The sequence below is a fragment of the Grus americana genome, chromosome 22 (genome assembly GCF_028858705.1).
Source record: "Grus americana isolate bGruAme1 chromosome 22, bGruAme1.mat, whole genome shotgun sequence".
Lineage (NCBI taxonomy): Eukaryota > Metazoa > Chordata > Aves > Gruiformes > Gruidae > Grus > Grus americana.
The window spans coordinates 3,096,163-3,122,772 of NC_072873.1; the positions used below are offsets into that span (position 1 = coordinate 3,096,163).

Consider the following 26,610-nt stretch of genomic DNA (forward strand, 5'->3'; position numbering starts at 1 on the left):
TGCTGGGCTGGCACGGGGGAGCCGCGTGGGTGTGCCAGGGAACAGGGCGTCGGGGTGTGACACGGGTGTGAGACAGCACACAGGGAGTGGGGGGGTTGGACTGTGTCGCTCCATCGGGGCGTGCGACGGTGCCGCTGGTGTGACGGCGGGTGGGGGGGTTGACAGGGCGTGGGGTGTGCCCCCCGCCCCCCCGGCCAGGCTGTACAGCGGTGGGGGGGTGCGGAGGCTCCGCCAATGTGTCTGTCCCCTGTGCGTGACTGATCGCGTGTGGGTGTGCGGCCGTGTCCCCGGTGTGCCGGTGCTGCGGGGGGAGGGTACGGGGGTGTGCAACGCATCACCTGTGCGGGGCTGCTGGGGGCGGGGGCGACACACACGACCGTGTCCCGGTGCGTCCCTGTCACCGGTGCGGCTGCACTCGCTGGCACCGCATCCCCGGGACGGGTCCGCTCCCGGTCCCCACGCTCCGGCGCGGTTCCCGGTGCGGTTCCCGGTGCGGCGGGGGCGGGCAGGTGCCGGCGGCGGGGCCGGGGGCGGTGGCGGGGCGGGGCGGCGGGGCGGGCGCTGGCGGCGGCTCCGCGGGCCGCGGCGGGGCGCAGCGCGCAGCAGGCGCGGGGCGGGCGGGGAGCGGCGCCGGGGCCCGAGCCCGACCGGAGCCGAGCGGAGCCGCCCCGCCGCCGCCACCCGCCGCCACCCGCCGCCACCCGCCGCCGCCCATGGCCCCCTGAGCCACCGCCGCCGCCGCCGCGCCCGGGCGGCCATGAAGCCGCTGGAGAAGTTGCTGAAGAAGCCGGGCTCGCACCTGCCCGCCCGCCCCGCCGCCGCACCGGGACCGGGGCAGGGATCGGGTCCGGGGCCGCGGCGGCAGAGCCTGTCGCGCTCGCCCGCCTCCCCCGAGGAACCGGCGGGACCGGCGGGGCCGCAGCCGGGGAGCGAGGGCCGCTGGCTGGAGCTGCGGCCGCCCGAGGCGCCGCTCCGTTCCCCTGACGAGCCGTCCCCGGGCGGCGATCGGGACCGGGAGCTACCGAGCCCCGAGCCGCCGCCCGCCGCCCGTTGCTGCTGCGGCTGCGCCCCCGCCGCGCCCGCGCCCCCCGAGCGGCTCCTGGCCGCGCTCCTCGAGCGGCTGCCGGCGGGCGGCGCGCACGGCCGCGGCTGCGGAGCAGGTACCGGGGGTCGGGGCCGGGATCTGGAGGGGCTGCGGGCACCGGCGGGAGAGGCTGCGGGGGTGCCCGGCGCGGGGAGCGCGGGGGCCGCGGCCGGGCGCTGCGATGGGCGATGCTGGGGGACGATGCGGCAGCGGGCGGCGCTTACGGGGAGGGGGGGGTGAGGGAGGGAGGGAGGGGGGTGAGGGTATGTGATGGGTGCCCGCCCGGGCGCTGCCCTGGGGGATGCGCTGATGGGTGCCGGGGTGGGAGGTGCCGGGTGCCCGGTTGGGGTGGCAAGGTCAGGCTGGGTCCCGCTGGCCCGGGGTGGGCAGAGGCACGGCGGGGTGGGCAGGGGTCCCACGGGCCCCCACGCCGCGGCGGAGGGGCTGGGGGGGGGGGCACGGCGGGGGCTCGGCGTGGCGGTGAGCTCGGCGGCAGCGCCAGGCCCGGTGGAGGCCGAGGTTGGCCGGGTACCGGGTGCTGCCGCACCGCGCAGAGCCATCGGCCTCCCGGTTAATCTTTAACATTTTCCCGGTGCTAAAATTAGCCCCGATGGGAGCCGCCGCACCGGGGGGAAGTGGGGGGGGCGGCGAACGGACACCCCTTCCCTCCGGCACAGGCTCTCCGGTGCCGTCCCACCGCGGCTCCCCGTGCCGAGGTGTTGGGGTGGTTTCGGGTGCTCGGAGCTGCATGGGAGCCAGGCTGGGTGCAGGCGGGCTGGGAGCGCTCCCACGCCACGGGGATCCCTGCTCCGGCTGACCCCACTCGGTTGCTGGTGCGTGGGGCTGGGGGGCACCCGGGGGGCAGTGGGGAGCCCCAGTCCACCACCAGCACCACACTCCAGGGATGGCCGGGGTGGGGCTCACCCACGGACACGAGGGAGCCCTTCGGGTAGGAGCGAGACAGGACTGGCAGCGCCAGGCCCTGCCTGCACCAACACGCTGCCAGGCCCGGCCCTGCGGTGCTTGGGCTGGCGGGGGGGGGGGGATGGTGGGGGCAGGAGTCAGCGCAGGGGTCCGGAGGCTTCCGCCAGCCACGGTCTCGCGGCGTGGGAAAGCCATCCCTGCGGCTCTGGGGGATGGCGTGGATGCTGCAGAGGGATTGGGGAAACTGAGGCAGGGATGGAGAGGACTGCAGCCTGCAGGGAAGAGGGGCTGGTGTTCGACTCCTTCTGCCCCCCTGGCAGAGCCTGGGAGGGGGCTGCATGTGGGGCAGGGGGGGGCTGGGGGCCGTGTACCTGCACCCCCCACGCTGCTGGTGCCCCTGTTCGCCCTGGCCCCGACGCAGGTGCGGGATGCTGGATGTGGAGCTGGCCCAGCAGCGCTGGGGGCTGGGCTGGGGGGTCCAGCCTGTGCCCCAGACCGCTGTGTCCTGTTTTCAGCAGCAGTTTTCGGCGGCAGCTCGTCCCCTGTGGGTGCTGTGCCCTGGCACAGTGGTGCCGGGGGATCCTCAGCCCCAGCTCGGCACAGATCCATGGCCGGGTTAATGGGCCGGGACTCGGGGGGCGGCCGGGGGGACGCTCTGCATGGCCCCTCCCACGGGGACAAGTCCTTGGGCCTCGGAAGGGCCCTGTGGGGGCACGGGGGTCCTGCCACAGCATCCCTGGGGCACACAGGCGCAGCCTCCTGGGCACCCATCTGGCTGGGAACCCGCTCAGGGCCCAGGGTTGAGAGTTGCTCCAGGGCTGGGCGAGGGAGCGGTGCCTCATCCAAAGGTCGCAGTGGCGGCTGGGTGCTGGCGCTGACGGGCACCGCCGCCGATATCGGCCCCCTTGGCTCAGTCAGCCACGCCGCGTCAAAACACCCTCCCCAGGACTGGTGCTGCCTGTGGTGACCCAGAGAGCCCGGCTGCGGGCACCGGCTTCCCCAGGCTGGCACCAGCACCGGCACGGCGTGCCCTGAGCGCAGCTGCCCAAATATTCGCTGCAGCCCCCTGACCTCGCCGTCTGCCTCAGTTTCCCCATTGCCCTGAGCCGTGTCCCGGTTTGCCCGCAGCCGGGCTCTCACCGGGGCTGGCAGGCGTGCCGGGGCGTCACGGCTCGCGTCCTGCCCTGCTGGCGCCTCTGCCCCTGCGCCGTGCTCCTCCCGGGACCCGTCTGCCCCGCGGGGCTGGGAGTGGGTCCGTGAGTCAGCGCTGGGTGGGGGGGGGTGGGGGGGCTCGGCGTGGGGTACAGTGTCTCCTGGCGTCGCCCTGGGAATTAACATCGCTCCCCTCGGCCGCCTGCTCCGCCGGGCACGGGGCCTCAGGGGGGTGTCGGTGGGGGGCTGTGTGGGGTGGGGTGCCCACACCTGCCCCCCCTCGTCTCCCCCAGAGTCGCTGCTGGATGACATCGTGCTCACACACTCGCTTTTCCTGCCCACTGAGCGCTTCCTGCAGCAGCTGCACCAGCAATATCCTTGGGGGGCACGGGGGGGTCAGTGGGGGGGCATGGGGAGGGCAGTGGGGATGGGCACGAGGGCGCTGTGTGGGTGGCAAGAGGGTGGGCACGAGGTTGCAATGGGGAGGGGTCCGAGGTCGGGCACAGGGAGGGCATGAGGGTGGCAGGAGGATGGACGTGAGGGTGCAACCAGGAGGGTGTCAGGGTGGGCACGAGAGCGCCATGAGGGTGACAAAAGGGTGGGCGTGAGGGTGGCACAAGGGTGGGCATGGGGTTGCAAGGAGGAGGGCAGCAGGGTGCCATGGGGGGGCACATGGGAGCAGCGAGGAGGGAATTGGGGTGCCATGAGGGTGGGCACGTGGGTGCCGTCAGGAGGGCAGGGCACAAGGTGGGCAGCGGGGTGCCGCCAAGGTGGGCACGAAGACCCTCACAAGGGGTGCCCCGGGGTGCGGCGGGTGCCCCAAGGCCGGGGTCCTTCTTTGCCGTGGTGCATCCTTGACGGTGTCACCTTCGTGCTGGCGGCGGGCAGCCCCCCGCCGCGCTGGGAAGAGGGGGCCGGGCTGCGGCGCAAGCATGCAGTGCTGGCCGTGCTGCTGCATTTCCTCGAGACCTACAAGGGGCTGCTGCAGGAGGAGGAGAGTGCCGGGAAGGTGATCAAGGTGGGTGCTCCCCCCCCCCGCCGTAGCCCCCCCAGCCCCTCGCAGCCCCCCGCCCTGAGCCCGTCTCGCCCCCCCCAGGAGCTCTACCTGCTCATCATGAAGGACACGTCCCTCTACCACGACCTGGAGGACGAGATCCTCAAGCTGCACCAGCTCGTGGAGACCGTGGAGCTCAAGTGAGCGAGGCAGGGGGTCCCTGGGGGGGGGGGTAGGGGGGCACCAGAGGGGTCAAGGGGTCCTGGGGGGTCAGGGGGTCCCTGTGGGTCAGAGTGTCCCTGGGAGGGATAAGTAGTTGTGGTCCCTGGGGGTGCCCAGGAGCTGGGGGGGTCATTAGCAGCCCTTCGGTAATGAGGAAGGACCCATGTGGGGGCTCTGGCCCCCCGCCCTGGCAGAGCACCCCAGCAGGGCTCAGGGTGCAGCACCCGAGGGTGCTGGCCGTGCCGGGACCCCTGCCTGACCCCGCGCCGGTGCCGCAGGGTGGCCGACGAGACGCCCCCCCCGAACAAGCAGGTGAAGCCGCTGTTCAGGCACTTCCGCCGCATCGACTCGTGCCTGCAGACGCGGGTGGCTTTCCGGGGCTCCGACGAGAGTGAGTGACCGTGGCCGGCTGCCGGGATGGGTGCTGGGTCCCAGGGTCCCCTCCCTGGCCCGCCGGCGGCTGCGAGGGGCCGTGCCTGCTCCGTGCCTCAGTTTCCCCAGTCGGAGCTCCAGAGTGCCCCCGGGGATGTGCGCGGGATCTGGCGTGGCCCTGACGTGCCCCCCCCCCCCTTCTCCCCAGTCTTCTGCCGCGTGTACATGCCCGACCACTCGTACGTCACCATCCGCAGCCGCCTCTCGGCCTCGGTGCAGGACATCCTGGCCTCTGTCACCGAGAAGCTGCAGTACTCAGAGGAGCAGAGCGCCCGCGAGGACGCCCTCATCCTCGTCACCATGGCCTCGTCCGGAGGTGCCTGTGGGGTCGGAGGGGGGGGAGGATTTGCAGGCAGGGGTGGGGGTCCATCCGGTGCTGACCCCCTCTGCCTGCACTCTGTCTGCAGAGAAAGCGGTGCTGCAGCCCAGCGAGGAATGCGTCTTCACCACCCTGGGCATCAACAGCCACCTCTTCGCCTGCACCAGGGACACCTTCGACTCCCTGGTGAGCACCGTGCCGCGGCGGGGACCCCCCGCTGCCTGCCCAACCCCGGCACTGCGGTGACCCCCTGGGCAGAAGAAAGGGGGAGGACCCTCCTGCGGGACCCCCGTGGTCCGGTCCCCCGCTCCAGCACCCTCCGAGCATCCCCGTCCCCACGTCCCCTCACAGGTGCCGCTGCCCGAGGAGATCCAGGTGGTCCCGGGAGACACGGAGATCCACCGCGCGGAGCCGGAGGAGATCGCCAACCACCTCACCGCCTTCCACTGGGAGCTCTTCCGCTGCATCCACGAGGTGCGGAGGGGGGACATGAGGGGCTGGGGGACACACACGATGACTGCGCCATGGCGGGGGGACCCTAACGATGTGCATGTTCTCCCCCCCCCCCCCCCGGCAGCTGGAGTTCGTGGACTACGTGTTCCACGGGGAGCGGGGCCGGCGGGAGACGGCCAACCTGGAGCTGCTGCTGCAGCGGTGCAGCGAGGTGCAGCACTGGGTGGGCACCGAGCTGCTGCTCTGCGAGTCGCTGGGCAAGCGCGCCCACCTCCTCAAGAAGCTCATCAAGATCGCCGCCATGTGAGTGTGGAGCCAGGGGGGTGGAGGAGTGGGGGGGTGCAGGGTGGGGGTCCCCTGCCCACCCTTCACCCTCTGCCCGCCCCCCCCCCAAAGATGCAAGCAGAACCAGGACATGCTGTCCTTCTACGCCATTGTCATCGGGCTCAACAACGCTGCCATCAGCCGCCTGCGCCTCACCTGGGAGGTAAGGGACCGTGGGGTGCCCTGACACCCCCCCCCCCCGCCCCGAGTGCTCCCTGACCTTCCCTGGGTGCTCCTGGACCCCCTCCCCCAGGTGCTCATGCCCCCCCCCCCCCCCCCGGGCTTGTCTTGCAGAAGCTCCCCGGGAAATTCAAGAACCTGTTTCGGAAGTTTGAGAACCTGACGGTGAGAGGTGCCTGGGCACCCTGCGGGTGTTGGGGGAGCCCCTGTGCCCCCCACGGGGTATTTGGGGAGCTGGTGGGCAGGAGGTGTTCTCGTGCTGTCCCAAGGTGTCCTTGCCACCCCCCACCCCCCCCACGCCACCAGCAATGGCCACAGCAGCCAGCGTGACAGGGGGGTCTGGGGCTGGCTGGGCAGGGTGCTGGCACCCATGGGGAGCCCCCCCCTGCCCCCCAGCCCTGACCCCCTGTTCCCCCCACCCAGGACCCCTGCAGGAACCACAAGACCTACCGGGAGGTGCTGGCCAAGATGAAACCCCCCCTCATCCCCTTCGTGCCGCTTATCCTTAAAGGTGAGGGGGGCACAGGGGCTGCCTGCACCCCACGGTGGGCTGGGGTCCCACTGCTGCCCCAGGGGGCCCCCCCCTCACCTCCCCCTCCCTGCTTGCCCCCAGATCTGACCTTCCTGCACGAAGGCAGCAAGACCCTCCTGGACGGGCTGGTCAACGTGGAGAAACTGGTGGGTGCCCCTTGCTGGGGGGGACGTGGCCAAGGGACCCCCGGGGTGAGGCCAGGGGAGGGGGAGCCCACTGAGGGGCTGGGACCCTCCTGTCCCTGCAGTGGGGTGGGGGGGCCCTGGGGGTACAGAACAGGATCCCCAGGGGAGCATGGTTCCTGGTGATGGGGATGCCCCCAGGGTCCGCAGCAGGGTCCTGGGGAGGGGGGGGACAGTCCCCAGGGTCTTGGGGGGCAGGTGGGCCCCAGGGGGCTGGGCAGGGTCCCATGGGGCTGGGGGCTGACGGGGGGGGATGACATGTTCTCTGCCCCAGCACTGCATCGCCGAGAAAGTGAGGACCATCCGGAAGTACCGGAGCCGCCCGCTCTGTGAGTACGGTGGGGGGGCCGGGACCCCCGCAGCCCCGGCCGGGTGGGGGGCGAGGGGCCAGCGCTGCGGGAGGGGGCTGACTCCACGGGGTGAGGGGGGGGGGGGCACGCATGGCCCCACGGGGGCAGGGATGTGTCTGGACCCACGTCCCCGTCCCTGCATCCCCCTGTCCTGGGGGGTTGGGTGGTCCTGCCCCCCCCCCTGGCACTGACCCCCCCCCCCCCCAGGCCTGGAGCTGGAGGCCTCCCCCAGCCAGCTGCAGACCAAGGCGTACGTGCGGCAGCTGCGGGTCATCGACAACCAGAACCTGCTCTTCGAGCTCTCCTACAAGCTGGAGCCTGGCAGCCAGTGAGGGCCGGGGGGGCCCCCCCATCTCGGGGACCCCCCCCCCACCCCGCCGGGGGGGGCCCGGCCCCCCCGCCCCAGCACTGACGCACTTTTGGCCAGGGGTCCCGGCCTCGCGCGGGACGGGGATGGGGATGGGGGGGCGGGGGGCCCCGCAGCTGGGCGCTGCCCCCCCGCCCTCGGCGTGGGCTGGGGCAGGTTTGGGGACCCCGGGCGCATCCCCCCCCCCATCAATTCCCCCTGGCACCCCAATGTCCCCCCCGCCCCTTCCCCTGGCTGGGGTGCGGGGACCCCCTCGGGGGGGCCCTTCCCCCCCCCCATCCCCCCTGGGGTGCCCTGTCGGGCCCCCCTCTATTTTTGTACGTGCCCCCCCCCGCCCTGCTCCCCCCCAGACGTGTATATTTTGTACCGAACCGCCGTCCGGAATTGTACATTTATTTTTTAAGAAAAAGGAGGAAAAAAAAAAAAAAAAGGAAAAAACCAACCAACCGACCAAACAAGCCCGGGGGGGGCGGTGGGTGCGGAGCCCCAATAAAAGACTGTCCCGGCACCTGTCTTCTGATGTCATGCTGGGGAGTGATGTCATAGCCGTGCTGCTGGGTGAGGTCATGCTGGGAGCGCGGGGGTCGGAAGGTCACGGGCGTTGGGTCGTGTCCGTGTCGTGTCCCCCCCCCCCCGTGTCCCGTTACCGACCGGGGGGGCAGGACGGATCCTTGACCTTCCCAAGGTGGCGGCACCGCGGAGCCACGCGGGGGCGACCTTCCCAACATGGCAACCGCCAGTGTTCCGTCCGACCTTCCCAACATGGCGGGAGGGCGGAGATGGCAGAGATCGCCGGACTCGGCCGCGGCACCTCCGGCCCGCAGAGACACTTCGGTCCGGAGCAAAGAATCACTCCGAGGTGCCGCCGCGCTCCCCTCGCTCCTCTGGACGCCCGTGGAGCCGCGCTCTCCCGCCGCGGCGGTGACCTTCCCAAGATGGCGCTCCGTACGGCCCTGCGCAGCGCCTCGCTCCTAGAACCCTTCCCACCATGGCCGCCCGACCTCCCCAGCATGGCTCCGCTGCCGTGCCATCCCGCCGTGCTCCGCCCACATCCGGTCGAGGCAGCGCAGGCGCAAGAGTGGCGGCGGCCGCCATTTTGTTTGGCGGCGGCGGCGGCTGGAGGCCGGACGGCGCCGCGGGGCCGCGTTTCCGGGTGCGGCGGGAGGAGGCCGCGGGTGAGCGCGGGGGCCCTGGGCCGGGGTCCGTGGGGCCTGCGGGAGCCGGGGCTGCGGCGCCTCTGTGTGGGGTACGGTGGCTCGGGGTGGGCGTGTGGGGTGCAGGGGGGCTTGCTGGGCCTGTGAGGAGCCCGGGGCTGGCGGGGCTGGGGGCTGTGTGGGGCCTGTTTTGGGGAGGTAGGGGGGTGCGATGGGGCTTTTCGGGGTGCAGGAGGATGGGAGTGCTGTTGGCGCTTTGGGGCTTGCGGTGGGTCCGTGGGGGCGCGGTGAGACGGGGGTGGCCGTGGGTGCGCTGGGCTCTGCATGGGCACAGCGGCGTCTGTAGGGACGGTTGCACCGGGACGTGGGAGGTTTGGGGGGGGGAGGTGTCCCCGGGGGAGGCACTGGTGCAACTGGGAGCCGCTGTGCCAGAGGGGTGTTGGCAGAAGAGGCTCTGCGGGGCTCCCGGGGAGAGCTTCTCCCCTCTCTGCTTCTCCCCGTGTGATGGGAAAGTGCCCGTCACGTTTCTCCCTTTGCCCCCCTCCAGCGATGCTCCTGGTGGAGCAGGGAGGGCTCCGTGTCAGTGTGTGGGCAGCTGCTGTGGGAGGTTTGGGTGACCGGTTGTGCCGTCCTGGGGGGGACGATGCTCCTGGGGTCAGGCCAGGCCCATGGTCCCCGAGGCTGCGTTGCTCCTCTGGGCCCGGCGCTGCCAAACTGCGGCCCGAGCAGCCACTGCCTACAAAAACCTGAGCACATATGGCTGGGCAGCGAAGTTCTGCGAGTGCCACGGTGGAGGCTGAGCTCTTCCTTCTGCTCCGGGTAAACACGGCCGCGGCTGCGTGTTCCCGATCCGCCGGCCCTCTCCACCCACTTAGCTGTACGGCAGCGCCTGTCCCTGCCCAGGCAGTGCCCCGGCCTCGAGGACTGAATTCCTGCTGCGGGTTTACACACCGGACCCCTCCAGAGCCCTGGTTGTAAGCAAACGAAATAAGTAGCTGATTGTTTTCTGTGTGTCCTTTGGGACAGAGGGAGAGCAGCGGCGCCGTGCATGAGCAGCCGCAGCCTTTCCCCCTGTGAAGACTCAGCAGAATTGATCCGTCTCCTGCCTGCCCTTGAGAGAGCGGCTCTCACCCACCCCGGCTCTCTGTTCACAGGGTTCCCCATGCGCCTTGATGTCCTTGGCCATGATGTGGGAGGGACGCAGATGGGTTCAGGTTGCGGGGTACGTGTGCCGCACAGGGACGAGCCTGGCAGATGGGCTGTGTCTATGAGCCAGTGTGCCTGGACACCAGGCTGTCCCTCCCCAGGGCTCTGCTGTCGTTGAGATGTTGCTTGTTTTGGTGTTTGCCCTGTCACAGAGAAGCTGTGGCGAGCCCAGAGCTGGGGAGGCAGCAGCCAGGGTACGTTTGGGGCGGTGCAGGGCAGAGGCCCAGCAAGCCCGCTGCTGCGCAGCGTGCTCTGAAACAACTTATTCTCCAAGCACTGCTCAGAGATGGATTTTTTTGGGGGGGTTCACCTCGAGTCCCTGTTGCTGTTAACCATGGCTCTGCTCCAGCTGCCCCCCGCAGAGAGTGGGCGGGGGGTCAGGCTCTGTCCTCTCCCACGCCTGCCTGGACTTGGGCAGCATTTCCGGGGCCTGTGGGGTGGGATGTGGAGGGAGGAGATGCCGGCTGCCTCCTGACCCTCGGCCAGTGGGTGGATGTGGGGCACTGAACGCTTGGTGACTGCCCTGCTCTGGGTTTCCACACCCTACTGTCCAGGCGAAGCATGGACCAGGGGCTGCTGCCCCTCCCTGACTGGTGGGAAGGCGGAATGGAGCTGGTGCAGCAGCGTCCTCAGGCCAGGTGGAGGCAGAGGTTTTGCGTGAAAGTCATTTCAGTGAACCGCAGCCTGCACGCTGGGCTGAGCAGGAGCCCTTGGAGAGGTGCCATGATCCCAAATCGGCCTCGTTTTACCTTTGGCAGACTTGGCTGCAGATGGGTGTCCGCCTGGGTTGCTCTGGCCTGATCTCTTGTGTGGAGTGTCGCTGCCCTGCTGTCGGCTGCCAGAGAGGATCTATTCTGACCTGACTCCCGTCTCCGCTGTCGAAGGAGTCGGCTCGGCTTGCAGACGAGGTGTGAATCTGCCCGGCTCCGGCTCAGACGTGCTGTCCGGAGCAGAGCTACCTGGCGAGCGCGTGTCCTCTGCTTTTCACAGCTCGGCTGCCTGCCTTCATTCCTGCCTGTCTCGGCTTATCGAGTGTGTCATGTCCCCAAAGTGTTTCGGCACCGCTGCTTCGGCTGAGCCCCCCGGGGAGACATCCCCTCTTTGCACCTCGCGTGACGGCAGCCATGCTCCCTGTCGGTGGCGGCTGCCAGGCAGCGGCACGGCAGCTCTGCTGCTTGCAGCCACGCGCTGTTGCTGGAATGCAAAGGCAGAGCCTGTTTCCCATGGCCGCTCCGGGGCTGTGGGAGCACAGACCCCTCTTTGTGCCGTGGGTGGCGAGGGAAGGCTTGGCTTCGTCCCACTGTGAACAAACGGGAACTGTTGGCCCTGCCGTATTAAGCCAGTCCCATTTGGAGCGCGCGTCGTGCCCGGTGCCGAGATGTCAGTGTGGCACAGAGGGAGTGTGGTTGACTGGTGCCACCTTTACCACCGCTGCCCGCCCCTCTGCCTCCCTTCCCAGTGAATTGGGTCTGTTTGAGTTAGTTTCTGCCACTGAACGTAGGTCTGCAGTTCCGCACCGTGGCAGGCTGGCTGGTGCCACAGATGTGCAAGGCTTTCGGCTGCAGGGTATTGGACCCTGACGTGAAAGTCGCTGTGCAGAGTGCCGCTCTGCTGCTGTGGGATTTTCTGCTCTTGCCGAACGTGTTACCTCCGAGGTGAGGCATGCCGGCCCCCCCCTCTCTGCCAGCGCCAAGGTGACGGGGCACGTTCCAGGTCAGGGCTCGCTTCCCGCTTTGCTTTGCTTTCAAGTGCTGTTGTCGAGGCACTCTGGTCCTTGTCTGACCTACTTACTTACATCTGGCTGCTTGGAAGGAAGGCAGATTTGCTCTGCCAAAGAAGTAGCTTTCTGCTGGGAAGCAAAGGTGGGAGGAGGGAGCGGGGGGGAAAGTGCACTCCTAATGAGGGGCTGAGCGTGTTGGGTTTCTCCCACTGGCTTTGCCAGGGCAGCTCTGGAACGAGCACTGCTCCCAGGGCTTGCTCCTCACTTTGGTGTTATGAGGTTGGTTCAAAAATTAAACGGTCTATTCTAGAGCTGCGCCGGCTTCTTCGTCACTGGCCTCAGGGTGACAGGGGGCTGTGGTACAGGGAGCTGAAACTGGCTGCAGGGTCTCTTGCATCACCATGGAGCTCTGTGCCCTGGCGTGGTGCTGGGGCTCGGGTGCCTCTTTGCTTCCTTTGGCCTGTCCCCACTCCCTTCCTCTGGTGTCTCCCACATGCAATACCATAACCATAGAAATTCCTGCTGCTCAACAGGACTGGCTGCACCAGCCGGAGCCTAGGCAGCACCATGCCCTGGGCGCAGACTCTCCCTCTGGCAGCCCTGGGGCGGAGGCAGCTCCGGAGGGATGCTCATGGGGAAAGGGGAGAAGCTGCCAGGCGGGTGTGGAGGTTTGCAGGAAGCTCCACTTTCCCCTTTCCAGTGGGAGCAGGTGAGGCAAGTTGCAAATGCTGCTCGGCAGGGCTCGCTCGCAGCATGGCTCCCGGGCAGTCTGGGCCACGGGGAGATGTGGGCGTCGTGCCGGGCCCTGCATCCTGGGATGCTGCCTGCTGGGATTCGGTGCTGCTGCTGCACTCCAGTGTCCTTGTCAGGTCTGACCCGCTGCCGTGGTGCTCCCACGGCGATGCACGTGGCGCTTGCTTGTGCCCAGGGCCTGTCTCTGCTTTTGCCAAAGCAGCCGGGCACCTTCCGTGTGGGGCCAGCAGTGTTTCCTCCTGCAGGCGTGGGGCTTAAATCTTCCCTTGCCTGGGTTGGTGGCCTGGGGGTGCTGGTGACTTTGCCTGGGAGCTGGGGGTGACGGGGTTGCACCTGCAAGGACCATCTGACCCCATCATTGAGTCTCTCCGTCTGTCACACCCTGTTACTAGATCACATCTCAAACCAAGCCCTCTTCTCCCTCTGCGCCGGCTGTAAATTTGCAGCATGTTCTTGGCACCTACCGACCTGAAAAGCAGCCGAGTGTGGATCTGACTGCGCGGAGAACTCGCTCTGACGGGGCTTGGCTCGGTTTCCCCTTGGCATTGACACAGGCGCTTCCTTCGTGCTCTTACACCTCCCGCAGCTGCGGCTGTCACCGGGCCCTTGCCACCTTCAGCCTTGTGCCCCAGCAAGGGTTCCGCTTGCCGTAAGCCATCCTATCGATCCTGCGGCATGGATCAGCCCAGTTTGTAAGGTTTCTGTAGCTTTAGGGTCTTGCACAAACATTAAGTGTATACGTGTGTCCCAAAATAACACTTAAGTGCTGGGTATTCTATGGTAGCTTGTAAATTTTCTCCTAATGACTCTGAGTGCAGACCTGGTTAGAGGAAAGATGCATTTCTTTAGCCAATTAAATTTTTTAGAAGCAGTCGGTGATGGTTTTCCAAGTGGCTGCTTCCTTTCTGCACAGTCGTTGCGGCTTTAGGGTGGTTCGGAGTGACTTTATTCTGCGGCAGCGACTGCGCCCTTCTAGCAGGCACCTCCCGACGGCGCCCAGCGACTTGCACTCTGCCTCGGTTACTTGCCCTATGTATTCTGGATTGCGAATCGGCGCATCTCTGCTTGGCCTTTGCCTAGGAAAACCCTGAGAATACTTGGCCAGGTTTCGTGGAACAGCAGGAGACCTCGCGATCCAGCCCGGCTCTAGCTCGTCTCCTTCAGGGCTCCTTCCCACAGCCGAGCTCGGAGCAGCTCTTGCAAAAGAGTCGGCGCGGGAGGCTGGTGAGCAGGCAGAGCCCCAGTGCCTCTGGCCTGCAGGAGAGGGGTGGCAAAAGGCACCAGAGCTGGAGATCTCCGTCCTCAGCCTCCCCAAAGCCTGGTGGGAGAGACCCCGGTGGGGTGCACAGGGGGCTTTTTGTCCTGGAGGCCCCCGGCCAGGGGAGACCAACCCACCCTGGGCACTGTGTTGCTGAGTGAAGGGGACGAAGGACTGCGGGGAGAGCGGCCACTGCAGGGTCTCAGGCGTGTTTAAGCTGAGTGTTTAAACACAGATGGAGGCTGGTACAGGGGTTTAAGCTGGAGCCAGTCCTACGGTATTTTAAAGCTCGTGGGTTTTCACCAGGATTTTTTTTTTTCACGGTTGTAACCGAACTCTCTGGGTAGGGGCCGGGGGACTAGGCAGGCCATTGGCTTTTCTCTAAAACACCAGCACAGCCCGTTCGCTCTCATGGCACTGTGACCTCTTGTGAGGACGCTGCCTGTTGGGCCCATGTGCCAGGACAGGGCTGCCTCTCTTGGGGAGCAGAGGAGGAAGACCCAGAAATGTCAGACCTTCACGTCAGCCTGGCATCACTTCTGCCGAGAGGGTGGGTCAGCTTGTTGCCAACTGCTCAGATATTGGGGTGAGTCTGGGAGAAAAGCTTGGTGCAGGGGTTTGGTTTGAAAGCGTGGCCTTCAGCAGGGTCCCGTCCGATTAATGTGCTTTTTTTGGCAGAGTTTCATCTGGGCATTTTGTTGTCCCTGCCTCATGACTCAGACCTGCGTCGGCAGACGATGCGGCAGCTGACGGCATCAACTCAGGGTGGCAGGCTGGAGCCAGAGACTGTTGCCTGCTCCCGTGTAAGGCCGCCGGTGCCGTAAGCTCTGCGCTGCGGAGCGTCTGGTGCTGTTTTACAGATAACTTTGCACGCTGTCGGTTTTGAGTGATGGTCTGAAGATCCGCGGGTTCATTCGGCATTCCTTGCTCTTTGCTGGTAGCGTGTCAGCCGCAGCCTGGTGGAGACCAAAGACTGATGCTGCGCTGGGTCTGCCATGCGGAGCCTTAGATGCAGCTCGTTAGTGTCTGCCTCTAAATGAGCCTGGCCTGAGTGGGCCCTGGTGCTGCCTGGGGGCTTTAAAGGCTCTCAGAGGTGGCTGGAGCCCTTCTCTGCTCCCCGTCCTGCTCCCAAGGCCACCAATGTTTTCCTTTTTCCTCTTGTGCCCCGAGGAGCTCCCGGCTCTGTTGGCTCCAGCATGCAGGCTTCGTTTGCTCTAAATGTGCAGGCGGTGTTGGAACCCGCGGTGAAGGGGACGGTGTATCGTTGGCAGTTGATAAAAAGGTGTTTTTATCTCAACACTAACACCAGCAGGCTCAGGACCCGCTTTCCATTCAGTGGCATATTGTTCTCTGCGAGGTGTGGGCTGTGCAGCACGCTATTCCCAGCCGCGGGTCACCGTCAAAGCAGTCGGGAAGTCCCTGTGTCTCCCACCGCTTCCTCCCCCTGGAACAATCGGAGGTGTCCGTCGGAGAGACCAGTGGTTCAGAGCAGTTCCTGCCTGGTCCCCTCGTGTGCCACCTTTCCCTCTCTGGCTTCCTTTCCCTTCTTGCCTGGCACATGGGACGGGGAGAGGCAGGGAAGTCTCCAGGCCCTTCTGGGACGGGCTTTTCCTGCTCTTCCCTTTGCTGCAGCCCAATGTCGGGACACAATTCCTTGCTCCTGATTAAAGGTTTCCTCTGCCAAGTGAACCAAGTTGAGCTCAGTGGAAAGCTGCTAAAGGACGGCCAGACTCTGGGGTCCCGTGGTTGGGGATGGGGAAGCCGCCTTGGCTCCACCGAGGGCTGCGGAATTCGGCCCCGAGGCATTAGAAACTTTTTGTGTTCAGGGTTTTGTTAAAAATGCATTGTCAGTGACCGTGGGTTGTTAATAATTCACAGTGAACGTCTGAGTCCCGCGGGGCTGGAGTGTGTCTGTCTGTCTGCACGCAGAGATGCACCAGCTCTTTGAGACGCTCCAAATCGAGATGGCAGCTCGCTCTCTTAAAGCATGCTGATACGATTTTAAAAGCCTGAATGACCTTAAATCCTGTGATGGCTGTCTTTCAGGATAAATTATTTATGTCGCATCTTCAGTGCTGCCGAAGCCCTCGCTCCTCAGGAACGGGCAGAAATGTCAGGCTTCGGAGGACAGGCTCTGAATTTGGAAGGGCTGCGCTCAGGCTAACGAGGAACTGAGGGCTTGGATGGGAAGAGGTGGAAGATAAAGGCTCCCTGCAAGTTGGGGGCGGGAGGGAGGGTGTTTGAGAGGTCCAGCCTTGGAAATCGTCCCCAAACCGGTGCAGCCGCATTCTGCAGCCGACATCAGAGGGCTGGAAATTCCTCTTGATCTGCAGTTCAAAGCCAGTGCCTCCCTGAGGATGAAGCGCTTCATCTCGGGTTTGCAAATGCAGGCTCACCGCGGCAGCAAGCCTAGCTGTGAAATACAAATCCACCACGGCGCCCAAATCCCCCTGAAAAGTGAGGAAACGCGCTTACGGCGTCTGAAGGTCACTGCTGCCTGTCCTGCTAAAAAAGCAAACACCACCCCCAAGGGATGACCAGAATCCAGGGCTGCTTGCTGGAGGAGGCACTTCATTTCCCTTCACGGCAAATGGGGACTTGAAAAATGTCAGAAAAACACGGCATGTAGTCCTGTCCAGGCCAGATGTGGCTAATTCGGCCGTTTTACAGGAGAGGGACACCACCGAGCGTAACATTCTTGGTTTTTAATAGTGTTTTGAACCCAAGGTTGGCAGGGGAAGCCTGATTTGAAACGCTGGAGGACTGCCCTGACATTAGTGCTGCGGTGACGGTGGGGTCCAGCGTGGCTGCCGAGCCGCAGCTCTGGAAGCCGCTTTCCGTGGGGTCACCTTGATTTTGGTGAACTCTCTCTCCTCCAAAGTGATAGCTTTTCACATGTCGTCTTCCTCCTGGTTTTCTCACAGCTTTCTCGGTTTTTGGTTTTTATTTTAAAAGGAAAGCTAACGTGCAAACCTGCCCCTCCTGCCTTAACTGAAGATGAGCTCTCCTCTGCGCTTTGATCTAGTGGGTGTCTCTCTCGCTGCCCCGATTCAGGTCTTTCAAACCACTTTCCCTGCAAGCGCAGGGAGCTGCCGCTGTGGCATATGGAGCTCTCAAAGGCTCAGATCTGGCTTGGTGAAAGGATCCCTGGTAACGAAGAACAAAGGAGAAGAAATGCAGAGAAGTCGGCTGTCGGAGCGGCATTGTTTAAAGGGCATGGTTTCCGTAAGGCATACGCCAGACATTAAGGGGTGGTAAGCATTGCTGGGAGAGCCCCCCCTTTTTTTTTCCCTGGAGGATTTAATTTGTGTCTCCCTAATCTTTTATCAGCTGTGTCTATCTTCACGAACATTAAAGATCTAGGTTTTCTTTTAAAGACAGACACAGATCACTCCAGTGTTCCCACCCAGAGATTTCGGCTTTTCTCATGGTATGAAACAATCAGCAGCCGCCGTGTGCTGAGTTTGGCGCCTCTTGATTTTGATTTTTCAATGTGACCTTTGCTGTTAATCCACAACCTGAACGGGGCCGTGTGCTGAAACAAAATGACCTGTTTCTCGGGAATTCAGCTCCAGTTTATCCTCAAGCTGCTTTAGCTTAAACTCTTCTCTCCCCTCCTCTCTCGCTCTTCTAGGTCAGAGCCTTTATCTGAACACAGGTTTCAGTGCAACACTAGTTTTAAGGGCACGTTAGATATGGGGAGATAATGACTCATGGTTTTCTTTGTAGAAATACCCCTCTCCTCCCCGGCTGTGCTTACGGGAGGTAATGTCACTGTGGGATTGTCCCTAGTCGCTCTGCCTGATGCAGAGCTTACGTGGTGGGCAGCAGGGCAAACGGCGGGGGACCGGAGCGGTGTGCTTCCCTTGCAGATGTAACGCTGACTTGTTTTCTGACAGCCGACAAACCCCTGTCCGTCCGTCCGCCTGCGGAGAGGCAGTGTGTCCCTGTTGTAGTGGCGTCTGAAGGGTCTCCTGTGACCCGAAGCGCAGAGCTGGGTGGGAAACGTCACACTGTGAGTAACCAGCTGGAGCAGGAGCGTAATGGGGAGGTGATGTGGGTGTTTCTGTTCCCGTGGGTCGGGAGCGGAGGTGATGGCCCGCAGTGCTGGCACCGCTCCTGTGCTGGCTCAGGCCTGTGACACATGAGACCGAGTCAGGAGTCTCATTACCTGGCACGTTTCTCGGCTGTATCTCTGCTAATTACCTCCAGCTGCTGGTGTTCAAACAAGGCCGGGGCTCTCCTGCCCGTCCCCTCCCGCCGGTCGTGCCGTGACACCGTCACACCGTCCCCCCGCTGATGTCACGCTCTGCCCTGGCAGCAGCTTACGCCGTCCCGGCCCTGTGATCCTGCTGCGGGGTGGGAAGGAGCACAGGGGAAAAGCGCTCCTGTTGCAACATGTCCTGGCAGCACCGGCAGGTCCCAGACGAGCACGTTATGAGCCGTCTCTGATCTTGCTTTGGTGGGAAAGGTGCAGGCCGAATGGGTTTGCTGGGATTCGTTCCAGTCTGCCGAGTGTCCCGGCTTGGTGGGACTGGTGAGGCTGAAGGAGGAATCGCCAGATCTTGGCTCTTCTCTGCGAGGTCTTGAGCTCTGTCCGGAGGAAAAATAGCTCCGTACGTGTCAGGGGAAGGTGTGTTTCCGAGGGGCAGGAGCAAGGCGGCCGCCCTGTTGAGGTAGACAAGGACCCACTGAGTCATGGCACATTCAAGCTCGCACCGTTCCCGGCTCTGCAGAGGTGTGGCCGGTGCCGCCAGAGAACTTGAGATCTCGAGTGACTTAGAAAACACCAGAAGATGGAGGGAGGAACATCTTCCCAATGAAGGGTGTCTGTACTTGAGGAGTTTCTCACTTGGTAGAAGAGCTGCTTTTAATTAAAAGGCAGTTTATTTATTTTCCTGAACCGCAGGGAGCTGGTGGTTTGCTCAAGGGCAGGGGAGCCGCTGGCATCACAGCGATGCTGCTGGACCGTTTTTCCTGTTCTCAGACCTCTGCCGTGACAGGGAGTGGGAATGTCTGACACGTGAGGATGGACCTGGTCTTATTCTGGCCTCCGTGACATCAGTAAATTGTAGTTTATCTAGTCAAAGGTGAGTCTCAGAAGGGATCTGGGTTTTAGTACCTGATACAAACCATTTCAAAGGTCGTGGGCACCTGGGTTTCAGTACCTGGGTTGTAAAGAAACTTTCACTGTTGTGGTGGATCTATCTGTGACCTCTCTGGAGGTCAGGGATCAGAAGTCGGAAACTTCAGGTGTGAAACTCTCCTGTTCTTACCTGGTGTTGGCATTGTGGTCTCCTTCAGTGGTTAAGGAACAGGTTTTCCTGGGGGAAAGACATCTGCGGCCTGGAGAGGGGCATTTATCCCCTGCCTCTCGGTCTGCCCTGAGCACCCGAAACTCCCGGGGTGGCGAGTGAGGCCTCCAGTCATCACATTCCTATTCCCTGAGCCGGTGCTGCCGGGACAGCCCTACCTATGCGCTGCTGTCAGAGGCACGAGCTCGCCAGAGGCCCGTCCTGTGATCTCCCGGTGATTCAGGCTCCTCTTCCTGTCCCGTTTCCTCCATGCTCAGTCTCCGGTGCCGACCGGAGCTGCCGGGCTTTGCGGAGCTCTGCCGGCGAAGCACTCCGTGGGCTGGGAGCCATTCTGGGTAAGCTGCGGTGCAAGGATGGATTCGTTTTGGGCTTGTGATGAGCTGGATTGAAAGGTAATCAGATCAATGCTGGGAAAGCTTGTTTTGCTGCCTGCTTGGACAGCTTTAAGGAGGGCTTTGGAGTTGTGGAAATGGCGTGGGGCGCGGGACATGGACAGCCTTCGGAGTGTTGGGAGGTTATTGATGTAGGATCCGAGCGGTTTGGAAAAATCTGCTTTATCTGTCAGGGCTGTTCAGGGCTGGGAGTGTCTCTCCTTGTGCGAGCCACAGGACAGCACCGCGCCGCTTCGTCTGCCTTCTGCTCGGTGATCCGTCTAGCAGATTTAACGGCGTTCATGGCTGGAGGGGCCTGCTGGGGACGCGTGCCAGGGCTGGCCGCAGTGCCTGCTGACGGGCTGTAGGCTTTGGGCTCCTGTCACACTTCCACGTGAGCAGCCTCAGGCTGCAGATAAAGGAGCTGGATTGATGGTGCAGGATTAGCTTGGCCGGGTTTTCTCTGCCGAGCAAGGCGGTTGCATGAAAAATGTCCTGGGTTTCAGCTGCAGGCTCTGCACTGGGGTGGGGACCCTGGCGATTTGGAGTGGGGGGTCACGCTGGCTGCCCCAGCTTGTTGGGAGAACCAGGTGGCCCTTTAGAGCCAGCTGGGAGAGAACAGCCCCAGCCTCCGCCCCGTACGGGACCTCCAGGCGCAGGGCACTAGCACACTAGCCCAGGGCCATGTTTCTCCACGGCCAGCTCGCTGCCTTTCCCCTCCTGTCCCTGACCGCTTCCTCCCTTCCCGCAGGTATGAGTGACCAGGCTTGCCCCCAGCACTGAGCAGCCGGAGCCACTGGGAACCGGGCCAGGATGCCGATCCCTCCTCCCCCCCCGCCGCCGCCGCCTGGCCCCCCGCCACCTCCCACCTTCAGTCAGGTAGGGGTCTTCTCGCTGGCCTGGCTGGCTGTGGGGTGGGGAGTGGGCCTGTCTCCATGTGGTGCTACTTGCCAGGGGTCCCTGTGCTGTCTCTGGACCTACGAAAGCCTTGGGTGACCTATGGGCTGTGCCTCAGTTTCCCTCGCAGCAGAATTTGTATGTGGAAGGGGCTGCCACGTGGCTTTTCTTTGCGTTAGTGTCTTCTGCTCCACGATGGCTGAGGGGGAGAGCACGGGATCTCGCACGTGGCTGTAACTGAGCTGTGCCTTGGGTCTAGGTAGGACGGGGTCTCAACCTCGCCCTGTAGAACAGCAACGTAACGCCCTGGGGCAGCCCCTCTGTTCCCTCTGGAGGAGACCCCCTGGAGAAGGCTGCTGCAGGGGTGGCGGTGCCTCTGGGCTCAGCAGAGGGGCGAGAAGGTGGAGTCGGGCTGTGCCTGCTCTGTGGGATGTCCCTGCGCACAGGCGAGCTCCTGCTGAGCTGCTTCTTGTCTCCAGGCGAACACAGAGCCACCGAAACTGAGCCGAGAGGAGCAGCGGGGCCGTGGGGCCCTCCTGCAGGACATCTGCAAAGGGACCAAGCTAAAGAAGGTCACACAAATCAATGACCGGAGTGCACCAATGCTAGAGAGTGAGTACCCAGGAGGCGCTCAGCCCCGCCCTGGGTGCTGCTGTGCCCTTCAGGATGGCTCCTGGGCTCTCACCCGTCTGGTTTCTAGTGGCTCCTCGTTGGAGGAGCTGATAATACCAGGCTTAATCTCTCTGCTTCTCTCCTTTCAGAGCCCAAGGGCAGCGGTGGCGGCAGCTACAGCTCTAGCTCAGCTGCGATCCAGCCGAAGGGCGGCCTCTTCCAAGGTGGTGTGCCCAAGCTCAGACCCGTGGGAACGAAGGAGAGCTCAGGTAATGACCATCTGACTGTGGTTTGCGTGGGGTTTCCTCAGGAAGGTCCCTGAGCAGGAGGGGGGTTGAGGATCTTGCCATGTTTCCCTGGGGATTTCAACTGGTTAGAGGCAGAGGGACCCCAAATCAGCACCCCACGTGTGGCCATGGTCAAACTGTGATCTTTCCGTGCCACAGCGTCCCACAACACAAACCTACTTGGAGGGCCCGGTAGTCACGTGTGTTGCTGAACATTTCTCTCTGCTATTTTCTGTGGCAACCTGCCTTCCAGCAAGCTAGAGAGCGAATAGCGGTGGTGAGAGAGGAGCTGTGTGTGGCTGAGCACGGTGCCAGCTCCCTGCCTGTGCCAGACAGCGTTCCCCGTGGTCTGGCCCTCCTCGGCCGAGCGGGCAGGCTGCCCCGCGCTCAGCGCAGGCACAGGGATGAAGCACCGCACGTCGCTCTCGCCGACTCCCAGCCTGCGCTGTGCCTGGCCAGTCACTCTGCTTTCCTTCACTGCAGACAGCTCCGGTAAGCAAACCCTGCAAGTCCCCGGCTCCAGAGCAGCCGCCCCCAGGCCCCCGGTGCCAGCCAGCAACAGCCGACCTCAAGATGATGCTGACAACAGCCGGGCCTCGCCGCCGGAGCTGCCGCGCACGCAGAGGCCATCCCTGCCGGACCTCTCCCGGCCCAACACTGCTGGCAGCACTGGCATGAAGCACAGCTCATCCGCCCCGCCGCCTCCCCCGCCGGGACGCCGTGCCACCGCGCCTCCCGCCCCCCCTCCGGCACACGGTGCCAAGGTGTCTTCCTACAACCGGGAGAAGCCCCTGCCGCCCACCCCAGGACAGCGACTGCCCGTGAGCAGGGACGGACCCCCTGCCCCACCACCCATCAAGCCCCCTCCCTCCCCAGTCAGTATCCGAACGGGGTCAGGGGCTCAAGGCCAGTCTCTCGCCCCCCCGCCTCCCCCTTATCGGCAACCCCCCAGTGTCCCCAACGGCCCTTCCAGCCCCATCAACGAGTCTGCCCCGGAGCTGCCGCAGAGACACAACTCCTTACACAGGAAGACCCCAGGCCCTTTGCGGGGTCTGGCACCGCCGCCACCCGCTTCAGCCTCCCCATCTCTCCAGAGCAGTCGCCCCCCTCCGCCGGCCAGAGACCCCCCCAGCCGGGGAGCAGGTAAGAACTGTTTGTTCTGCCAGGCCCGGCTCCTTCATGCCGGGGCGCAGCCGTGGTGGGTCAGGCCACGGCCGCCTGCCCGCGGGGTGTTTGGGGTCTGGTAGGAGATGCCGGGGGAAGGGTCAGCACCGGGGCACAGCGAGGCTTCTCCCGCACGTGGCAGTTGGCGTAGAGGTTGAGCCAGGGGTGGTAGCTGGGCTGTCACATCCGATACATGTCCCTGGTCCTGTCTTCTCTTTACCCACCTCCCTTCACGCCTGATGTTGGCGGTGGGTTGCAGCTGGGCAGCTCCTGCCCGTGAGGTTGGTGTGTCCTTCTGGGGGTGGGAGGTGAGAACGTGGTGGAGCCAGAGCCGCATACGCTGCAGCTGCTCCCCTGAGCTTCCTAAATGTCACTGGGGTGGTGACAAAAAGCTGCAGCAGAGCAGGGAGAAGCCTTTCCCTCGGCAGTGCAGCCGGACACACTTGCTCAGCCCCCGGGAACCATCCTGCCCCTCTCTGGGCTGGTTTTGGTGCTGCGTGGTTCAGAGCACAGCTGGCAGTAAAGGCTCTGTTGCTGCTGGTGCGGGAGTTTTGATGTCAGCCACCCTTCAAAGGGGTGGCTCGGTGAAAACCGCTTGCTGTTCCCCCTGTGCACGCAGCCGGGCACGAGCGTGTCCCCACTGTCAGGAGCGGTGATGGCTTTGTCCCCGTGCCCCCCTCTGTGTGCTCCTGGGCTCCGCATCCAGACTGCAGCTCCCGCCTGGTCCCTTGCCAAGCCACTCTGTCCTTCTGGCCCTGCCAGAATCTCTCCTTTGAGTTACGGCTGGGGATCTGCTCTGTTAGTCTGTGTGTAATTAGCCTAATGAGGGGCACGAACTGCCAGTGTGCATCCGTGGGGAGGCTGGGCAGGAGCCAGAGGTGGATTGGAGGGGTTGTGGGTCCTGTCACCACCTTGGTGGCAGTGCGGACGTGGCTTCCCAGCCCCAACAGGCAGCACCTTGCCTCCATGTGGAGCCGCTACCCTCAAACCCTCACGTGTGTGTGCTCGTAGCTGCCCCTCGGATCCCCTCTTGTGCAGAGAGTGGCCTGGGTCTGGCCACAGGCTGGGAGCATGGGGGGGCCAGAGCAGCCCCACCAGGCTGGGGAGGGAGCGGGCTGGCCGGTCCCCTCCGCCACGACTTATGGGAGAAAAGCAGATGTCGTGTGCGAGCAGGAAATCTCTGGGCGCGCATGGGAGCATCCCTGGGCCAGCCGTGCTGGCCGCTGGCGCGGTCTGGCTCAGCAGCTGGCCTGGAAAGCTACCTCAGAGGATGTCCTTGGCGCTGCTGCTGGAGGGAGGGTTTGCCCTGGGGATGCCGTGCCTTGGCAGGCTGCGGTGGGCTGTGCCGGTGCTGACCCAGCTCTCCTTGCAGCCCCGCCGCCCCCTCCACCGATGCTGCGAAACGGGGGGCGCGACGCCCCTCCGCCTCCGCCCCCCTACAGACTGCATGGTTCCACCGAGCCCCCGAGCAGAGGGAAACCACCGCCACCACCCACAAGGACGCCGGCTGGGCCTCCGCCGCCACCCCCACCGGTGCGGAACGGGCACCGGGACTCCATCTCCACTGTCAGAGCGTTCCTGGGTGAGTGGGGCCCCGGGCGAGGCTGGAGCTGGGGGGGGAGCCCCGGTGTGGAGCTGAGCCCTTCAGCTTTAGCTGTGCTCGCCCAGAGCCACCCTCCCTGATGTGCCAGGTTTTCCCTCTTCCCTGCAGATGACTTTGAATCCAAATACTCCTTTCATCCTGTTGAAGATTTCCCAGCCCCAGAAGAATATAAATACTTCCAGAGAATCTACCCCAGCAAAACAAACAGAGGTAAGGGAGGAGGAGGAGGTGTCCCGTGGCCCTGCATGGCCTGGCTCCCCTCCTGCGCTCTCGAGGGTGGCAGGAGGTCACAGCGGGGCAGCTCTGGGGCTCAGGGTGGAGTGTGCAGGGACTGGCGTGAGCCACTCTAGGCTCTGATCCATGTCCTCCTCTGGGCAGCAGCGTTGCCCCGGGGCCTGCACGCACTCTCCGGCGTGTCAAAGGCCTCCAGCCCTCAGGATTGGGGCTGTGCGGGTGTCCCATCCCGCCTGTCCCTTCTTTTTGCCTGCTGAGCTTCTGCAGAGAAACGCCGCGGGGCTTGTTCCTGCCCGGCTCAGGGCCTTTGGCGCTGGAGCGGTTACAAAAGGACCACAGCAGCCGGCCCTGCGGCTGATGCTGGTGTTGGGCAGGGGCTGGGGGGGGGAGTAAAGAGCCCCTACGTGTCCTGGGATGGGCCGAACCGCGGGGCCCTGAGCGGCGGCACTTGGACCCGACGCTGCTGGCACAGCACAAAGTGCCCTTGCTGCACCGCTGCTGCACGTCAGCCCTGCGGATCCCAGAGGAGGCTCCGGGGAGAATGGGATGCTCGTTTATTTTTAGAGCAATGAATGTTTAATGTGGATTTGAAAAGCCCTGAGCTTTCCATGCGTGCTGCAGCGGCTGGTTCGAGTCGCAAATCCCAGGCTCCAGATCTCTGCAGGGATATGAGGTGGGGGGGAGCGGGAGCTGGTGTTGGGGGTACAGAGGAGGGAAAGCTGCCGTGCTGGATCCCACTCTGCGGAGCACCAGTACAGTGATCCTCTGAACCAGTGCTGGTGGCTGGGAAGGAGCCGATCTGGTCCGTGCCAGCAGCACGGGGCACACCGTGTCAGCCGTCTCCCTGCAGGTTCTGGTTTCAATGGACTTTCTTGTCTTCCAGCTACACGTGGGGCCCCCCCTCTGCCCCCCATCCCCAGGTGAAAGCGGGCTGTGCAGGCGGATTGTTCCTGAGCAGAGACACAGACCTTCCCCTCCCTCAGACGGACCCTCCCTGCCCCCCAGGATCCTGCATGAGAATCTCCCACCGTCTTTGGTTTTCCCAGCTGCGCCAGGACGAGCAGATCCCCCCCAGTCCAGCTCTGCCCACCAGCCCACCCTCATCTATGCATCTTCCCCTGGGACTCGCCGACCTCGCTGGCAAACCCAGATGGATCCTTTCCTCCTCGCTCGTCATAAATCCCGGGTCGGGCCGGGAACCGCACGTCCAGCCGCAGCCTTGGGAGCTGGGCACGAAGACTTGGGGTGGACGCCGAACCGTGTGCGGCCGGTTGTGGGGACCAGAGGTGGTTCAGTGCCCGATTTCTGGGGGCCGGGGTGGAACGAGGGCTTGGAGAGGAGCTGGGGTACGGCAGGAGATGGACACGCTGCGTCATCACCGGCTGTGCCGGCGGCGGAGCGAGGGGAAGCAGCGATGGGCCGGCAGAGCCTCGTTACCCTGGCACAGCCGATTGCTTTTTTTGCACAGGAGCCAGTGGAGGAGCGGGAAGGGGGAGGTGAGCGGGGACCATCCAGGGGGACCCCGTCCCCCAAAACCACTGCAGCCCACGGCTTTTCACACCGCTGGGTTTTGATGGGGTGAGGAGGTGCCTGGTGGTGGCAGCCTGGGTTTTAACGCTAAATTACCAAACTAGACCATTTTAAACACTAATTATCCATGGAGGAAGCTGGGGAATGTCGTTACCGCGGGTGGGGGGGCCCTTAGTTCTGTTTCTTGCAGGAGGGGGGTAGCGCGGGCAGGGACCTAGGGCTGCGTCCCCCGCGCTGCCCGCCTCTGCCTGACGTTTTTGCCTTACACACTACCCTGTCCGACTGTTGGTACCGGGCTGGTTTCTCTGTATTTACTCGCAGTACCGGGGCGGGCTGGACATTAACCGTAGTTACTGATCTATTTTGTACGTTGTAAAAAGCTTGTACTGCAGGAGGACGGCGGGCTCGCTGCGGCTGTACTAAACCCTCCCCTCTAACTGTTTTGGGGTTTGTTTTGGGGTGTTTTGGGTTGGTTGGTTGTTTTTGTTTTGTTGGGTTTTTTTTGTTGTTTTTTTTTTTTTTTTTTTTCTACAAGGATGGAAACTTTTCCTGTGTGGGTTGGGGCGAGGGAGGCGTGGGGTGGGTTTCTCTGGAAGATGAGGGCCCCCCCCCCCCCCCCGCCTCCTCCCCAGCGCTGCCTTTTGGTTTAAATAAAGGTGAAAAAAAGGTTCTCCCGAGCGCTGGCTGCCCCTCCCGGGGCGTGAGGGGCTGTTTTCAGAGGAAACAAACGGGATAAAAACCAAGGAGCTTGAAATCGCGTAAATAAAAGTAATAAAGATACGTGTCTCTGCACAGGCACTGGCTGGGGGGGCGCTGGGGAAGCGGGGGGGTCCCCAGGGGTGCTCTGTGCCCCCCCCCTCGGGGTGCTCTGTGCCCTCCTAGGACTCCCTCCCCTCTTTTGGGGGGTCAGGGTGCTCTCCCTGCATTGAGGCTGGTACTGGGAGGAACGGGGAAGGTGGGATGGGGGGGGTGGAGCAGGATTGGGGGCACT

General features: G+C 64.1%; 2 protein-coding genes across 6 annotated transcripts; both read left to right on the forward strand.

Annotated features, from left to right (window-relative positions):
• Nucleotides 1–697: 697 nt before the first annotated feature.
• Nucleotides 698–8,037, forward strand: RAPGEFL1 (Rap guanine nucleotide exchange factor like 1). The gene is made up of 15 exons (XM_054801602.1): nucleotides 698–1,160; nucleotides 3,454–3,532; nucleotides 4,028–4,178; nucleotides 4,257–4,354; nucleotides 4,655–4,767; nucleotides 4,957–5,124; nucleotides 5,216–5,313; nucleotides 5,479–5,601; nucleotides 5,705–5,883; nucleotides 5,977–6,067; nucleotides 6,199–6,249; nucleotides 6,508–6,595; nucleotides 6,698–6,762; nucleotides 7,073–7,127; nucleotides 7,356–8,037. Exons 1-15 carry the CDS (start codon nucleotides 758–760, stop codon nucleotides 7,478–7,480), a joined length of 1,887 nt encoding a protein of 628 aa, XP_054657577.1. The 5' UTR covers nucleotides 698–757; the 3' UTR covers nucleotides 7,481–8,037.
• Nucleotides 8,038–8,596: 559 nt separating this feature from the next.
• Nucleotides 8,597–26,293, forward strand: WIPF2 (WAS/WASL interacting protein family member 2). Of its 5 annotated transcripts, none has more exons than XM_054801767.1 (9): nucleotides 8,655–8,690; nucleotides 10,634–10,783; nucleotides 20,044–20,171; nucleotides 20,669–20,801; nucleotides 20,951–21,070; nucleotides 21,572–22,231; nucleotides 23,625–23,834; nucleotides 23,964–24,065; nucleotides 24,973–26,293. In XM_054801767.1, exons 3-9 carry the CDS (start codon nucleotides 20,106–20,108, stop codon nucleotides 25,011–25,013), a joined length of 1,332 nt encoding a protein of 443 aa, XP_054657742.1. In that variant the 5' UTR covers nucleotides 8,655–8,690; nucleotides 10,634–10,783; nucleotides 20,044–20,105; the 3' UTR covers nucleotides 25,014–26,293. The 5 variants fall into 5 exon arrangements, with proteins under 5 accessions (XP_054657738.1, XP_054657739.1, XP_054657742.1 ...); XM_054801768.1 differs by lacking the exon at nucleotides 8,655–8,690 and adding an exon at nucleotides 8,745–8,761; XM_054801763.1 differs by lacking the exon at nucleotides 10,634–10,783 and having other exon boundaries at nucleotides 8,597–8,690.
• Nucleotides 26,294–26,610: the final 317 nt, after the last annotated feature.

Excerpts from the sequence above, each read along its gene's own strand:
- RAPGEFL1 (XM_054801602.1), top strand. The coding sequence starts at position 758 with ATGAAGCCGCTGGAGAAGTTGCTGAAGAAGCCGGGCTCGCACCTGCCC. Across the intron at positions 3,533-4,027 it reads CTGCAGCAGCTGCACCAGCA|CTTCGTGCTGGCGGCGGGCA; the intron begins ATATCCTTGGGG and ends TGACGGTGTCAC. Across the intron at positions 5,125-5,215 it reads CACCATGGCCTCGTCCGGAG|AGAAAGCGGTGCTGCAGCCC; the intron begins GTGCCTGTGGGG and ends CTCTGTCTGCAG.
- WIPF2 (XM_054801763.1), top strand. The coding sequence starts at position 20,106 with ATGCCGATCCCTCCTCCCCCCCCGCCGCCGCCGCCTGGCCCCCCGCCA. Across the intron at positions 20,802-20,950 it reads GAGTGCACCAATGCTAGAGA|AGCCCAAGGGCAGCGGTGGC; the intron begins GTGAGTACCCAG and ends CTCTCCTTTCAG. Across the intron at positions 22,232-23,624 it reads CCCCCCCAGCCGGGGAGCAG|CCCCGCCGCCCCCTCCACCG; the intron begins GTAAGAACTGTT and ends CTCTCCTTGCAG.